General features: G+C 34.2%; 1 protein-coding gene across 3 annotated transcripts; it reads right to left on the reverse strand.

Moving 5' to 3' along the window:
* Positions 1 to 793: 793 nt before the first annotated feature.
* On the reverse strand, positions 794 to 15,009 carry LOC149897272 (putative protein phosphatase 2C T23F11.1). 3 transcript variants are annotated; one of them, XM_090116816.1, is made up of 8 exons: positions 14,493 to 14,798; positions 13,242 to 13,432; positions 12,604 to 12,701; positions 12,075 to 12,224; positions 11,335 to 11,515; positions 5,549 to 5,640; positions 3,676 to 3,849; positions 794 to 1,495 (listed from the first exon to the last, which is right to left on the reverse strand). In XM_090116816.1, the coding sequence occupies exons 2-8, from the start codon at positions 13,426 to 13,428 to the stop codon at positions 1,400 to 1,402; spliced, it is 978 nt and encodes a 325-aa protein (XP_089972942.1). In that variant the 5' UTR covers positions 13,429 to 13,432; positions 14,493 to 14,798; the 3' UTR covers positions 794 to 1,399. The 3 variants fall into 3 exon arrangements, with proteins under 3 accessions (XP_089972942.1, XP_089972941.1, XP_089972943.1); XM_090116815.1 differs by lacking the exon at positions 14,493 to 14,798 and adding an exon at positions 14,879 to 15,009 and having other exon boundaries at positions 799 to 1,495; XM_090116817.1 differs by lacking the exons at positions 794 to 1,495; positions 14,493 to 14,798 and adding exons at positions 2,340 to 3,152; positions 14,879 to 15,009.
* Positions 15,010 to 18,280: the final 3,271 nt, after the last annotated feature.

Here is an 18,280-nt window from a genome sequence, read left to right on the forward strand (position 1 = left end):
TTTAAACGAAGTGTAGCAACACTTCATACTCACCAATAAAATGGCTTGTCGGAATTTGGCGCGCTTTTTTTAAATAATAAAAATACAAAGGTTCTTTCATTATAAAATATACAATATTATATTTTTAACTTTATACTTAATAAATTACTTCAGGATAAAATTTATGATTTACACATCGTTTTTGTTCCCATAAAATTGTGGATTTGATTAATTTGATTTTAATTGTCCAAGATAATACCTAATACATTTAAACGTCAATAAATAAAATAATAAATGTCATTCACAAGGTCATTCATTAATATTTTTTGTGATTTTTATTGGTAACTTCTGCCGTGCCTCAAACTTGAGTGTCCTTTGTAGGTATTTAAATTATCAATTATTATTCGACCAAGCCAACTAGACGCTCGGGTGGAATGCGGCCTCCCCGCCCGCTTACCGCCTCAGGTACCGCGTTCGCCTTAGTACGGTTCGCAGCATCGACGCATTCGTACGTTTCGCATCGCTAGTTATTTCTGTACTTTTTATTATTAATCGTTAAAGATTGTTGTTGACTGTTAAGTTTTTTGTTGTTATTTGTTTAAGTTTTTACTGTGTTGTTATTCATAGACAGCCCTCGAAATGGGGAAAAATAATACTATTCATAGCGGAGAGCGAACAGTGATATTATTAATATTTTTTTTTTGCTATCTGTACCCGAGACATGGGCGGGTGACGTCACAGTTGAAAAGGGTCTAGTTGGCTTGGTGACGTAGTATATGCCATTACTACGACCATTACTACTCATACTTTTTAGGAAGTATATTTTTATACTCAATAAATGAAAAAATACATTGTGGTTTCCTTGCAGTGATAACAAATATGGACTGATGATGATGATATCTTTTACTTTGCAATATTACAACTACCCTTACCAATTATAGTTTCACTATTAATGATGTACCCTTTAATGATATTCCTGCCATAAAATATTATTGATTGAATATACTGACTAGATAGATAGTGTACCCTGTAATAGCTGTGTCCAAAAGCGACAACTTCTACGCATGTGTGCGTAACAGCTTTATACATATTACATACGAGTTTATTATCTTTGTGTGCGTGAGAAATGAACGGACGGGGTAATATCAGCCAATAATTGGCATAAAAGTTTTGATATTAAATACCGTACCTTTCCTTTTATTCATATAAACTCTTTACTTTCTTTTAGAAAGAAATGAGAAATTTCTTAAATTAGTTGAAGGCGAAAGAAACAACTATTAAATAACCAAATACTTCCATAAACAGGGCCTAGAATTAGAACTACAGAATCTATCTAGACAGACACGAAGGGCAAAATATATTCTTTACTACTACAAAAGTCCACCATAATTGACGATTGTTTATAAATATATAATTTAATTTACTTCAAATCTTCTTCTTCATCTTCCACGTACAAGAGATCTTCCATGTTCGCCATAAATTTGTCGTTTAACATTTGTTCTGCTGGTAGTGAGCTCTGAAAATATAATTTTATAAAGTACTTTCATCCTAAAGATACGACTATAATTATAATTTCAAATTATGGCCTTAATCAGACGTTGTGTAGTCAGAATTTGCTCATACAATAAGAAACACTATTATCATTATTTGCTGGTAAGATTTAGGGCGGCCATACACGGACCACTTCAAGCAGTTGAGACCGACGCGACGGCTTGAAGCCGCGACCGCGCGGTGATCTATAGACATTCATTCACTGCCGTACACGGACTGCTCGAGCAGTCGCGACCGCTTCAAGCCGTCAACTGCGCGGTTTGTAGCGACAGCTCGAGCAGTCAACGATCGACCGTTCTAGCAGTCTGTGTACGGCCGGGCTTACTGCTAGGTGTCTACCTTGATGTGTATAATATCTGGTAACTTCAATATATTGTTTTTAAAGAACTTTTCTCATCTATCTGTTTCAGTGATCATTTTCTAAATAGACAAGTAACTAGAATACTATGCACTGTCACTATCAGATTGAGATATACATATTACAATTTCTGTATCGAAAAAAATTCTTGTCAAGTTATCTTACCTTTCGTAATGAAAAATTCATCCATTTATATTAAGCTTAAGTAAAAACTTCTATGGTTTTCATTTTAACACAAATAGTATTGAAAGGAGTAAGTATCACACAACACCGAGTCATCGATCATATTTAGCTACGACATTCAATAAAATTAAAATTTGATTTAAAAACGAGCGTTAAACCCACACCAATAAAAGCATAGGAAACTAAGACACAAATAAAAACAACAAATGATTTTTAAGCAATTTATTTACAAAATTGTAGTGTTACCATGCATTACAAGCGGTTTAATAAATTAAAAAGTGCGTATAAAATGAAAACAAGTTTAAAGTGACTAAATCTTTTGTAGCTTGCCTGTTCTAAAAAAAATATTATAATCCTTTATTATAACAATTATAAGAATTTGTGACAAACATTATTTTCATATACCATAGAGAATATTAGAAACTAATATTCTATGTTGTCTACTATAAAGTAATGAATTGTCTTTGGTACAGTTTTTATGTTTTTATACATATTAGGCAAATTTTAGTCACTTTAAATTATTAATTAATTTAGCAAAATAATAATAATTAGTCACATGCATGTTAAAACGTCGAGACAGTAATTATTTTTCACTTTAATATTTATAATCTAATAATAAATGAATGTTTGTTATATCGTTACATTTTCTATTTTAATACAGTATTACAAATAATAACTCAAAGGGTTAATTCAAAACAATACCATAAACAACTAAGACTAAAGTCAGTCATTTTGACAATCGAAAAAGTAACAAAATCATGTGAAAATCTCATCGAATCGCATTTGCTTCGTGTATATTTCGATCGAAGTAAATTTGAAAAATTTATTTAAAAAACCAATGAACTAACTTTTAAATTTTTATAACATTAATGATCACACATCCACACCTCAATCTTACAGAATTTTAAATATCACAAGTAAATTTTAATATCACAATATGAATCCCAGTATCAATATCTCACAGACAAACATACAAAACGATTTTATATTGACGTATTTTTCTTATTAATTAGGAAAAACGTCTCGAGCCCAGAGTCCAATATTTGTTGGGGCGTTGAGTGTCGAGGTACTTGTATGGTGTCTGCATTGAAAATTATACGTTAGTAAATGGTAGATAAATCGCATTTTTGTGTGAAACATAATTGTAATAACCTACAATTTATCAATCGTTAAGATAACTGAACTAGATTAAAAATTCATTGTAAAATATCGTGTTTTAGTTTTGTGCAATGAAAAAATAATTGAATGGTAATTATTTTGGCACATAATATCATTAGCTAAAAAAATAATTTATAAAAACTGAGTGAGTGTGTGTGTTGGTTTGATCATAATACGAATGTAAAGTAAGTGTGTGACTGCGTAGTGCGTATGTAGCTTTCTAATTATATATTGTGTTAGTTGGTAAGCTAAGTGAACATGGAAGAGGATGATGCATTTATTAGTTATGTATAAAAAATATGATATATATACACGTATGTATATGTAAAGAACTAGCCAAAACCAATTACAAAATACATAAATACAAGTGTTATTTTTCATAAATAAATTTAAATGAACTACACAAAAGATTAACAACTACCAAACAAACATACAAACGAACTCACCGTCTTATCCTTAGTCGGGAAGGGCACGAGGCAAACGATCACAACGGTCATGTTATCGCATCCAATGCCGCCCGTGAGGCAGTTCGGCGCGAGGCAACGTTGCATTAATGCCTCACATACTGCGGCGGGCTCCCAACCGGCCACGAGCCGTGCGCGGCAAAATGATACCACCTCCTGGACCACGATATAGGAGGAATTAGCAAGAGAAGTAATAGGTAGAGAAAGAAAGAAACAAGAAAAACCGGCCAAGTGCGACTCGGGCTCGCGCACAAAGGGTTCCGTAGCAGCAAATATAATAAATTACAGTTAAATCAACCTATCTCAAAAACTATAAGAGATACTTTGATCAAACCAAAAATCGTTGAAAGAGTTAATTAGCATGCATCACCTCTATTTTTTTTAGAATTTTATACCCCGTAGTTATAAAAATAGAGGGGGGGGGACATACTTTTTACGACTTTGAGAGCTGATATCTCAAAAACCGTTCACTTTAAGAAAAATGTTTTTTAGAAAACTTTATATCATTTTAAAAGACCTTTCCATTGATACCCCACACGGGTATGTACATCGAAAAAAAAAATTTCATCCCTCAGTTACATGTATGGGGGGCCCCACCCCCAATTCTTTTTTTTACTATTTAGTGTCATATTTTTGTAGCGGTTCATACAACACATATTCCCATCAAATTTCATCACTGTAGTACTTATAGTTTCCGAGTAAATCGGCTGTGACAGACGGACAGACGGACAGACGGACAGACGGACATGACGAAACTATAAGGGTTCCGTTTTTGCCATTTTGGCTACGGAACCCTAAAAATTGGTTGTCTGTAAAGTCGGTTTACTGACGATAGTTGAACGTGACAACGTCTTAAGGCCGATTGTGCTTCTTTGTCGGTCGTTCCGCGCTCTCGCTTGCACTGTGGAACGCCTCAGAGCGAGGTAACGCCGTATGAGTCATGTTTTTTTGTGCGTGCAGCCGGCTCTATCGAATTATAAGACGTTGTCACGTCAAAAAAGAAACAGAAAGAAACATTTCGAAATGATAAACTTTTTAACGGGCAATGAGACACGCGTGATAGGAGGAACTTGCAAGAGTCAGAAACAAACACCTCCTCGGACAATGTGATAAATGATAAGGTAGGTTAGCAAGAGGCAGTTCGGCGCGAGGCAACGTTGCATCAGTGCCTCGCATACTGCGGCGGGCTCCCAACCGGCCACGAGCCGTGCGCGGCATAACGATACTACCTCCTGGACAATGAGATACGAAAACTTAAGCAAAACACAAGAGGTACAAATAAACAGAGGAAAAAACAAGGGAGAAGATAAAGTATTCATTTAGTAACTATAGACTTTTTAACGGGCAACGAAACACGCGGGTAGGAGGACATAGACCTAGCAAGAGTCAAGATACAAAAGAAAACCTAGACAATTTCATAAAAGTGATAGCAGAAGTTAGCCAGAGACAGCAGGCGAGGCACAGCTAGAGATCCAAAATACACCGTTTCCAAGTAAAAATGTTAATAAACGCGCCACAAGAACATTCTCTATAAACAACCATGGTACCTGCATACTATTCTGAAGGCATGAAGCTAAAAATTCTAAGTCAATATTTAATTCAAAAGTAAAACCTCATCTATATATTATAAAGCAGAAGAGTTTGTTTGTTTCATTGTTTGCTTGAACGCGCTAATCTCAGGAACTACTGATCCGATTTGAAATATTATTTAAAAATTCTTTCGGTGTTAGATAGCCCATTTATCGCGGAAGGTTATAGGCAAATATGAATATCATCACCCTAAGACCAACAGGAGCCGAGCAATGCGGGTGAAACCGCGGGGCACAGCTAGTACTACATAAACGACGATACTCACTTCATTAGACAACACCTCCCAGATGCCGTCGCAGGCGATAACGATAAACTCCCAATCATCGGTCAGCGTTCGCACTTGAACGTCCGGATATGCTGGAAGTACCAAAAAAATGTTAATATTAATTGTTATTTGTTTGTCAAGTAATAAAATCCTATTCGCCGTAATGTTTTTAACCCTGTACCGAAAAAAGGCACTCGCTCCGACCCGAAAAACTACAGGCCGATCGCGGTTACCTCCTTATTCTCAAAAGTGATGGAATCCATCATTAATTCCCAGGTGTTGCAGTATCTAGAGGATCACCAGCTGTTAAGCGACCACCAGTACGGTTTCCGTCGAAATCGCTCGGCTGGTGATCTTTTAGTTTATCTGACCCATCGATGGGCATCTGCAATTGAGAGTAAGGGGGAAGCCATGGCAGTTAGTCTAGATGTGGCCAAAGCGTTCGATCGGGTGTGGCATAAGGGGCTCCTCTCCAAGCTGCCTTCATACGGACTACCTGAGAGATTATGCAAATGGATAGCCAGCTTTCTCAAGGCACGAAGCATTAAGGTCGTTGTCGACGGAACATGCTCAGAATCCCTGCCTGTGAACGCTGGTGTTCCACAGGGGTGCGTGCTGTCGCCGACGCTATTCCTATTGCACATCAATGATATGTTGCAAGTACGCGATATACATTGTTATGCCGATGATAGCACGGGCGACGCCGCATATACCGGTCTTGCAAATCTCTCTCAGGACCAAGTGGATGAGCATCGGAAACAACTTGTGTCAAAAATTGAGAAATCTCTTGAAGAAGTCTCAATATGGGGTCAAAACAATCTTGTCGAGTTTAACCCCTCAAAGACGCAAGTTTGCGTATTCTCTGCTAAAAAGAGGTCTTTTGCAGTGTCACCTACATTCCAGAACACTCCTCTCAAAGCCACGCCTTGTATCGGAATTCTCGGTATCGACATTGCGAGTGACGTACAATTCCGCGGTCATCTGGAAGACAAGGCTAAATTAGCCTCAAAGAAACTTGGGGTGCTCGCTAGAGCGAGACAGTACTTCACGCCAGCACATCGCCTACTACTCTACAAGGCCCAAGTTCGGCCACACATGGAGTACTGCTCGCACCTATGGGCTGGAGCACCCCAGTATCAGTTACTTCCTTTTGACCGCCTTCAGCGTCGTGCCTGCCGCATTGTCGATCTACCTGAGCTCACCGATCGGCTGGACCCTCTGGCTTTGAGGCGCGATGTTGCGTCTCTGTGCGTATTTTATCGCATATACAACGGGGAGTGTTCTGAGGAATTATTTGCCTTAATACCACCTGCACAATTCCACCACCGCACTGCCCGGCACAAGCAAAAATATCATCCACACCACCTGGATGCATGGCACTCGACAACCGTGCGTTTCGCACGTCATTTCCTACCCCGTGCTACACTCTTGTGGAACAATTTACCACCTTCCGTGTTCCCCAACCAATACGACATGGGAACCTTCAAGCAAAGAGCCTACACCTTCCTGAAAAACCAACTTCCACCTTAAAACCGGCAATACGATCGCAGTGTTCCCAACGCTGTGATCGTCATGGGCGGCGTCTATCACCTACCACCAAGTGAGTCGCCTGCCCTATTGCTAGGGTTACTATAAAAAAAAAAAAAAAAAAAAATGTGGTCAACCAACGAATGTTCAAAAATTAAAATTGTCTCCATATGTTGTGCAATTTCATTGAAGCCACTAGCTGTGCCCGCGACTTCGTCCGCGTGGAATAGTGACTGCATAGTAGGTAGTTACTACTTAACTTTTATTGAATAAACACGTACTACCATAAATAATTAAACGAACTGTTAGTAAAATTTATTACTAAACTGAGCTAAAAAATAAAAATAAATTCCTTCCTTGTACGGATGTTTTTGACAATATATATAACCGTTTCTACGAAAAATCTATTTTTTCATTCGTTGATCTCAAAAATAAAAATTCCAATCACCAGAACGACAGGAAATTTTAATAATTTATTTTTAATTGTGTTTTGCACAATTTTGTTAAATGACGACTGGATGAAAATTTTGTTCGTGGTCGTCGTAGTCGTTGGTAAGGTGAACAAATTCTTATCAAAACATCATACGCTTAAGACAATAATTAGTATCGATAGCGGATTCTATTCCTTTGCGTTTTGACGTTTGTCTCAGCGCTCAGATCTTTCCTGTCTCACGCCGTAGTAACTAAACCGTTTAGACCGTGCAATAAAAATTAAATAAAAAAAAAACTCAACTCAACGAAGAAAAGTGCATAGAAAAAGGAAAAAATGTTGTGTGGTTTTATGAAACCACAGTAAAAGTGAAACTTAGGCACAAAATTATCGTATTTGTACGATAATGACTCCGAACACTGCTTTATACCTACTCGGCAGCCGACCGTCACGCGACATGCGCTACACAGACCAAAAAGTTTGAGACGATGTAATAAAAGTTTCACTAATTTTACAAACTTCCCGAAGATCTTTAAAAATAAATACCATTTTAAATACATATTTATAAAAATAAAAAAACAAAGTCATCGGGGCTGCCATACCATCATTATCATATCATATACAATTAAATTTTTTTATAATGGTACTTAATTTTAAAGATCGTCGGGAAGTTTGTAAAATTATTATTTATTCCTTTTCCTTCGTTGCGTTGGGTTTTTCTTTTTAATTTTAAAATTTTTAACTTCGGTTTCTTATTTTCATGTGATATTTTCAAGTGAGCGAGACCTACCTCTACCTCCATATTACATTCCTACATCATATTGATATCTATAAGTTTGTTGCTCCTTGACATCTTTTAAGTTGGGCCGTAACCGTGCACAAATTGTAATGGATCACAGTGGCAAAAGAAGTGGTATCTTGAAGAGCCAGGCCTATGTGGCTTTGAGTAGAGTTCAAAATTTCCAGGGTGTGGCTATCCTCTCGCTCCCATATCCCCCTCTTCTTTCACAGACTTTCAACCCTTCTCTTTCCACACCTAGTAAATGGCAGAACCGATTTTGATGTAAACCATATTATCTAATTATACCTATATGTACACGTCATATCCTGTCGTTTGATGCTCCATTTGGTTTATTTATCTAACCACTGTCACCCCTAAATGTAATAAACGGATGAACCGATTTCGATAAAACACGTTGCTCTTTTATATTTTGATATGCCGCTTGAGTATATTATTTGACCACATTCGATTATTGTTCATTCCCACTTTCACCGCTGTAATCTAATAAATGGATAAACCGAATTGGATAAAAATATAACTAATATTTTTTCCCACATTCCCACTTTTACCTCTATATACCTAGGTATAATAAATGGATGAACCGATTTTGATACACTTTATCTAAGAACCAGCGTCGGAAAATATGCTGCCTAACACGCATCTAATTCGTATTACCTGTTAGCGAGCTACGGTGGCACAAACAGACAAACATAGCGGTCAAACACTTATCACCCATCTTTTTGATGTTTAAAAATGGTTAAAAGGGGTTAAAAATATAATACGACATAATTTAAAGGACATTTTATGTATAAAATTTACCTAGAAGTAAGCATAATTCTAATTTGACCCCTTCCCCCCCTACTACCTCAGCTTACCCCCCCACCCTTGGGGACTTTCGATATGATCACCTGGACATTTATAAGGAATAATTACTGTAGCGTATAACAGATAACTTACGTTTTATCGTACACTGTATAGTGTACAATAGAATGCCTTTGCAAATGTTCGCCGTGAATACTTAAATGGTCATAACTTTTTTATTTACAAACCGATTAACATGAAATAAACACTTAATGTTAAATGAAGATTACCACAATATATTAGTGAAAACCGCATCTAAATCGGTTTCTGAGATTAGCGTGCACAAACATACAGACAAACAGACAAAAAAAATGATAACTACAGTTTTGGGTTTGAGATCGATTTAATAATAACCCCTGCTATTTTTTTTACATATTTTCATTTTACAGACATCACTTTTCTAGAATTTTATTATAATATGTATTGAATATTGATTGACCACGCGCAAGGTTACTAATTTCCACTACATCCTCACGCAAATCGTCAATTTTTATGAACATTGAATCTGTAAATAAAAAAAAAATCAAAAGATAAGTGTACCTAATTTTAATAAAAAGCTACTAACAAATAAAGTTTTATAAATTTATAAAGAATAGAAAAAATTCGATCACGAGGCGGGACTCGAACCCGCATCCTTTCGCGCCATTCCGGCGCGACCAACTCAGCCACTCGTGACCCGCCAGAGCAATCGAATTTATTCTATTCTTTCAGTTTTATGTGTCTGAAGGGACACACCGCGCGCCATCTATTGAGATGATTAACAACCATTTCAACCAATATGAAGCACTTTTCAGGGAATACAATATTGTAACGATGGGACACGACCTTTTTTGTTGAATTTATATTTTTGGTTTTATGGCGGGTCACGAGTGGCTGAGTTGGTCAGGCATCCGCCCCGGAATGGCGCGAAAGGATGCGGGTTCGAGTCCCGCCTCGTGATCGAATTTTTTCTATTCTTTATAAATTTATATTTATAAAGCATTTGAATGCCATAAAACCAAAAATATAAATTCAAATAAAGTTTTATCAAGAACTAAAGTGACCTTCTTTGGGCGTATAATATAGTCTTGTAAAAGTTATACATGATAAAAATAAAATTTCATCATTTTCTTATTTTGTCATAACTTTAACTAATTAAAAACATGAGTCTAACTATATAATTATAATAAACAATAAATATAAAAGCTACAACTTACCTTTTGTGGGAACGCAAGAAGGCGAAAATTAAAAAAAAGCCGAAGATTTTTAAAAATGTACCTAACCAATGAACACAATCACTGTTATCTACTATTACCCAAAGAGAATACAAATACTACGTCTATTACCTATATAACTGTAACTAACATCAAATAATAAACATCTACCCTCACTTATAAAAATTTAGTATATTCACATGAAATATAAGCGCACCTGAAATTTACTCTGGGAAGATATTAATTATTTATTTAACTTAAAAAAAAAACAAACTCACCAACATCATAATATTTAAATTATGAATTTCCAAGGAGCGTTAATATTATGTAAATTGATTTAATTTTAATGAAATCTCATAGATGGCGCTGTTTTAAATTTGTCTTTATACTACTAAGATTCATTATACTGTTTCTCTGCCAAAATTACTTAAATGATGTAGTTTTTATAGTGTAAAGGTAGACAATAGCATGGCTTACTCAAAAACAACATTTAAACATGAGTCTTTATATTGTACGCTGTCGTAGTACACGGAATACGTAAGAAAAATAAAGGTTCACAGCTCCTCCCCCGAAGGTGATAGCATGATAATATGTATATAACAGCCTGACCCGACCTGTTAGTAATATTCATGCAAAATTTGAAGTAAATCCGTGCAGTACTTTCTGAGATTAGCCTGGACAAACATACAGACAAACAGACAAACAGACAAACCGACAAACAGACAAACAGACAAAAATTCTAAAAACTATGTTTTTGGCTTCTATATCGATTATAGATCATGGATTATGTATTCTTTTAAAAAAATATTCAATGTACAGTTTTGACTTTCCTACGATTTTATTATATGTATAGATAATAAAAATCTCGCAATGTGGATATTTTACTGTGAACAACACACGCTTTTTCGCTCAATTAACGTTTTTGGTCTTTCAGTGTAACATGTAGATACAGATAGACGGATTTAGAAAAAAATATCAAAAATCTATCACTAACCAGTAACAATCTGATCCCTCGGCGACATCCTATAATTCCTCTTGAATATATAATCCCCCAATGCCCTGGATAAGGCCAGGTTCCCATTAACCCTGTTCAGTTGGACCCAACCCCCTCCCGCGGTGATTCTTTCTAGCTCCTCTTTGTTGTTCGGCTTGTGGTCGTAGGAAAGTGACTCCACCTGTTATAAAAATATTAGGTAACAAATTTGGAGAATAATATCACTACGTATTATAAAATAATGTCATCCGTAGCGTCTGTCTGTCTTTCTGTTCGCGATAAACCCAAAAACTAATGCATCGATTTTCATTCTGTTTTCACAAATGGATAGCATAGTTCTTGACGCAGGATTTAGTATATAATTTGTTAAGTTTTTTACAAAGCGGGCGAAGCCGCGCGCGGTCAGCTAGTATATTATGATATGACACGCAGTTTCATCCGCAGTGGGGATATTTTTTCAGTTTTTGTGACTTTTTTGATGCTGCATGTTATTATTAATAGCCAATTATAGCCAATACAAAATAAATTATTTTCATTTTAAACCTAATTTAGGGATCAGCACATCAAACAAACTCTTCAGCTCTATAATCTGAATATAAATTTAAACAAAAATATATTAACATCTCATTTTTTCTACCAAAATCTAGTTTTCCATTTTCTTTCAGTTCAAAATAAACTTACAAAAAATTGAGAACCTCATTTTTTCAAGTCAGTTAAAAAAATTACTCAATATCACTCACCGCACCCCCAACACTAGCCACGGCCCTGGAATCGCCCACATTAGCGCAGTATAGCGTATTATCCTTTATGAGGACCACTACAGCCGTGCTACCAGCGACTTTCTCTTGCATGTTCTCTTCTAACATGGCTTGGTCCAGGTCTAGGAAGCCCTGGAACGGATTTTTTTATTTTATTTGTATTCTACAATCAATGACTCAATGTCATAAGTAAAAAGGTGTAGATAGGTTACCAAAACAATATTCTTATCTTCAAATTTAAAAATGAAGATGTGAAAAAAGACGATTTAAGGAAATCATGGCCAATTGGCCACATTTTCCCGGAGCACTAATAACCAATCTACACATTTTATTTTATAATGTTATTGTACAACAATATTACAAAGAGAAAAGTATTTTTGTATGTAACAAATAAACTCAATTTTTTTCGATTGAAAGAATTTTTTTAATCATTACATACTCAAATTAAGTAGAAGTATTTAATTTGTACAATTTCATTTTATGATATAATTTTTTTAAATAGGTAGCTTACCTGTTTCATGGCTTCTTCGATATTCCCCAAATGATATTCAGGTCTGGCTGTGATAAATTTGTGAAGATGTTTCCCCGCATATTCTGCTATGTTTGAACCTGAAATGTATAATTTTCTCTTTATATTTATACAATTTTTTGTAAAAACATTGAGATGTTAACAAAACACTGTTTCGCAATAATAAATGAAAGAATTTCAGAATACATAATTAAGACTACCCACAATCATGCCATATCCATTGTGTCAATTGAATTTATTTATAAAAAAAAATAATTAATAGTTAATTCAAATTCAATTTAAACATAAGTGCGTTCTGCTGAGTAGTTTCTATACTTAATGCGTGTTTCACTAAAAAAACATCAATAAAATCTTGCAACAATCTATAGTCTATACTAATATTATAGAACTGAAGAGTTTGTTTGTTTGTTTGAATGTGCTAATCTCAAGAACTACTGGTCTTATTTGAAAAATTATTTCAGTGTTGGATAGCCCATTTATCGAGGAAGGCTATAGGCTATATATCATCATGCTAAGACAAACAGTAGCGGAGGCACGCGGGTGAAACCACGGAGCGCAGCTAGTTATTGATAAAAAATAAAGAGCTAAGCCTTGTAAATAGTATAAACAATTCAACATACCCCCATGCCCATCATAAACCGCAAAGAACGCAGTCCCTGGATCATCGGGCAGCGACAAGATGTGTGTATGCGAATCGTCCATAGACACTCGCCACCCCTGCATGCACGAGGAGCCCACGAGGTAGCGGGCGTCTTGGCATGTTGACGACTGCTTGTCTGTTACGGGCTCCGATAGGGTTTGACCCATCACTCTGTGAGATCATGTATATTGAAACTTAAGAAATAGATCGGCCATTCATGGAGATCAAATCATGTGTTGATAATTATATTAAGCAGTATGTATACTTTGATTAAATAAATGAAAAAAATCACACATTAAAAAGTCATGAAAAATTTGACAAAAAAGTCATTGAATAATTGAATTCATTCAAAAGTTTTATTACTTGATCAATTTTCTTGATACATAACATTTATTTAGTTTGTCTTTCACATTAAAGATATCTTTAGTTATCTTTGATTATCTAAAAGAAATAGGTGTCATGGCAAACCAAATCTTTCGAAAAATAATTCGATTACATATTTATTATTAACAGAGTCAAGAAAAAATAATAACAGATTAACAATTTTTCATGAAGCTGAATACACAACTAAAGTTTTAATCTTATTTGAACTAGAAATAAGTGGCTATAGCTTCCACCCAAAAAGTTTTAAGCTATTGCATATCTTCGATCGCGGGCCTTGAGCGCGGGGACCGAAATTGCGTAACGAAAAACCTCACGCTCCCCACTCCGACGGGCGCGGAGGTGTGGCTTGAAGGCATAGCATGCAATAGCTTTACCGCGGCAGTCCCCGAGTGCCACACATCTTTTTTTTTTAAAGATATATTTTTAATAGTTTTAACCCCTACAATATTTCTGATATACCAAACCTAATATAATGTAACTACACGCAATTGTTGTATTTACATGAATGGAAAAATGGATGTTGATTGCTCTAACGCTAAATCAGCTGATGAGATGAGATAGGTTATTCTGAATTATTGAACCATTTATTCAAGAATTTTTTATTCAATAAAGAAATGTCTGAATCAAGTTGAAAATAAGTTTCCATTCCATTGAATCATGAACATACAGTATAACTAAGTATCAAGTCCTAAAAATAACTATTGAATCAAAATTGTTGATGTTTACTTGCTTACAACAATAATATATCATTATATCAACTTATTTATAATTAATATTATTGAATTATTTAGGACATGCCACCAAGTAATCACTTTGCAAATATGAGAACTAGATAATATATAGGCACTAATTAGATAAGATAAAACCCCTAATGAACTCAGATTATAGAATTATAGTTGAACTGGGGAAATTTATTATCTTGGCAATAATAACATCGGATGTGGTCTAAATTTTAACAGCTTCATAGCCCCGAGAATATCTGAACATGACTAAACTCTGATGTCATTTCCTCAGCTTGCATCATAACTATACAAAAACCCTTTAAAGGTACAAAGCCACACAAATAATTTCATATTTTTTTGATAATATCTCCACTTATCACGTCATAATTATATACGTATTATCACAAAACAAAGGTAAAATATCCGGTAAACTATAATTTTACACACATTATACACACGATTTTCTTGTATCCTTTAGCTTTAGGTTTAATTAACTGTTAGGTATACTTACGTATTTTATAATGTAGCGTTACTGTAGTATATTATTCACAATTAATTTGTAGTGTTTACACTTTATAGAAACCCGTAAAATTTCAACAAATTATAATGCGTAACAAACAAATCGTATTTGACAAAATTGACACTTGACAATGTGATTTTATTTATTATGTCATATTTTGACATTTTCCGTTTATACGCTTGCGTCAACGTCATTATTGGCATTGACTATGGTCCGTAAAGGGTCCGTAATTTTAAACAGATTTCTATTTATAATAAGTAATATGTAATTATCGTTCAGATGTATACTAAAAAAACATAAATTCTGTGTATTATACATTTGTCATACATATATATACAAACAGCTATTTTAACTCAGAGTTAGATTCTACGTAAAAGTTTTTAATACCTTAAAATTTTTGCTGCCGGGTACATAACTAATAAAAAATCTTAAAAAATTATATTAATACTGATCATACACTTGAGAAGAGGACACTATCCTCTACTCATTTCCAAAACTATGTTAAAAATAAAAATAATTTATATTGTGAACCGTTCATTATAAGACAGGCAAAATTTCATTGACAAACGTTTTTTTTTAACTTTTGTGTGCTCAGAATAAAATAATAAAGATAATAAATCATTGAGCAAAAAGTATTTCATAGCGTTTAATGGTCCAAAATTTCCTTCAGTTCAATTATTTGGATTATATAATAATTATTTGTCGCTAAATATATTTCAAATGACATTATTTTTGTGTATCCCAGCGGTAACTTATCGAAATATTATGTTATGATTAAAATATGATTTATAAAAGTACTAGAGGTCCGCCCCGGCTTCGCCCGTGGTACATATTTTGCAATAAAAGGTAGCCTATGTCCTTTCTCGGGTATCAAAATATCTCCATACCAAATTACATGCAAATTGGTTGAGTAGTTTATGCGTGATTGAGTAACAGACAGACAGACAGAGTTACTTTCGCATTTATAATATTAGTATGGATGTACCAAAACCACAAAACAAAACATACGCATCTCAGTTTGCAAATATTTTGTACCAATAGGTACTTACCTAACTTCTAAAATGTTAATTATTTTGATGATAATTTTGTAGAATGAATGAAGTATGGTGGTATTTGAGTAAAAAGTATAGAATATATACTAAATATAGTGTTTTCGTTAAGGCCTGGATCAGGTAGAATTCCCTTTTAATACCGAAAATTAACTCTAGTTATAACCGTTTTTCTTCTTAGATTCTTAATGTACATATCTAAAAAAAATGTATATTAAAGTTTCGAATATGATAAAGGGCATGGTTGTTTTAGTTTGTTTATTTCATACATCGTTCCTTACACCTTGTATTTTATAAATGTGTATTTGTTATTATTTCAATTTAATTCATATACATACAGGATGGGCCTGGGGACAGTTTTCCGAAAACTATAACCATGAACTCAGACTAGAATAAGACAGGGCTTTATTATTTAATTTAATTAAATATAAATTTAGTAATCAACCTCAATCATATAAAAACCGCCCTTTTCTATAGTCCTGGTAAAATTTATAAAAACTTTGGTCTACTGTTTCTTATTTTAAGATACTGTGACCGTGAAGAGTCCGATGCGGGGGTTAAGTAGCTAGCTCCGCCCTACCACCTAGCAAGATCGCTAGCCCCTATTAACGCCTTAAAAATATATCTCTTTGTACCACTACGTATACGTACACTATGTACCCCATACTACAAAACGCCGCGCCGCGGCCGTAGGTATTTGTCTCGCATGATTGTCTTATCGCTCAATAGCAAAACAATAATAGGCATGACGACAGTATCCACATATGATCGAATTAGTGTTTTTAAGGGAAAATTTACAATAAATAAATTAAAAATAGTCACTTAGAAACAGTAAAAACATTAAGATTAATGAGATTATCAATAAAATAAAACATTGAAATTCTGCAGTCGGCCATCTTGACTGAAACACGCGTGACGTCACGTCTATGTAAACAGCTTCGCGTCAGGTATATTTTGTTGTTATGAATATGTTGAGAATACGCATTTTTATTTATTTTCTATTTTTTAACGTATGCTTTATCGACTCAGAACAGAAATATAATTGCGAATTCACGAATATGTGGTTCGGGTTTCTCTCCGTCCAATTTATACAATCATTTCATATTATTTTCTCTTTAACACTTTTTTTGGGTATTGTTTTTATGTAGATTCACATTGCAATACTGCACACCACTTATAAACTTTGAAATTAGATTCTATAATACTTAATAATTAAATATTTGTTTAATTTTGCTTCGCTATGCATACAGATAATTACGTATTTACGTAATAGTGACGTCACGCCTACGCCATGACACCTGTGAGCTGTTTTGGCACAGTTAATAAATATTTTTTGAAAATTAGCTTTTATCTTCGTTAAATTTAAGTATATTAGCGAAATATAGGGTTTTTCTTGTTTAATAAACGTATACACACATTATGGAAGAGGTTTTGAAAATCTTTCGTCATGCCTATTAGAACTAGAAGTACATTCCTAAAATATAATCAGTAGCCCCGCAGAACCGTCTTGAAAAAAAAAACAATTTGAAGTAGGTAGGTGATGAACGTTTCATAAATTGGCTTCAAATTCAATAGAAATCCATATAATCTCCCTAAATCTTGACAAAATATGTACTTTACGAGTTACATAATTTTATAAAAAAAATATAAAAAATTATGGTAAGTAGAATCGAAGGTTGGAGAAGAACCGGTGTCTTTTCGCGGTCAAAATAAAAACAATATTTGTAAACATTATAAAGAAATAAATCTGAAAATTAAAAACAAAATAATATTATATAAAGGGCTTATTATTGCAATTATTAAATTATTGTATTAGGTATAATATTATCTTACGCTAATTTATATATCGTAGATTTACAAATAAATAAACCTGTCGAATTTCCACTACTAATGTTCTTCATGCATTCCACGAATTACATAATTTATGATGTTACATCATGCACTGTAATGATGAAATTACTAAAAAGTTTACATACGCTTCCTCTCTAATTGATTGAAAGTTGAAACCACGTTGAAACTAATTTATTATGTACATCACATGTACATATTATATATTCTAATAAACTATAGGATCTGCCACACACATTCACTTGTTTGTTGAGCGAAGTGTATTTTAATCTCTAGTCTAGCTGTAGCGCCTGTTATATTATATTATAATATTATGTCTCATTTCTCATAAATTTAAATGTAAGTAACTCAGATAAAAAAATGTGTGCGTGTACTAGTGTACACACGTAAGAAGTGAAACTTCTTTATGACCTTAATTTTTCAAAAAATAATTAACTATATGCAACTTTACAGAAATACGTCGAACGTCACGCGTGGTAGGGATAAGAAAAAGATG

This window comes from Colias eurytheme, chromosome 26 (assembly GCF_061535395.1).
Source record: "Colias eurytheme isolate Ceu_HAF_F1 chromosome 26, ilColEury1 Martin Lab GWU primary, whole genome shotgun sequence".
Classification (NCBI taxonomy): domain Eukaryota; kingdom Metazoa; phylum Arthropoda; class Insecta; order Lepidoptera; family Pieridae; genus Colias; species Colias eurytheme.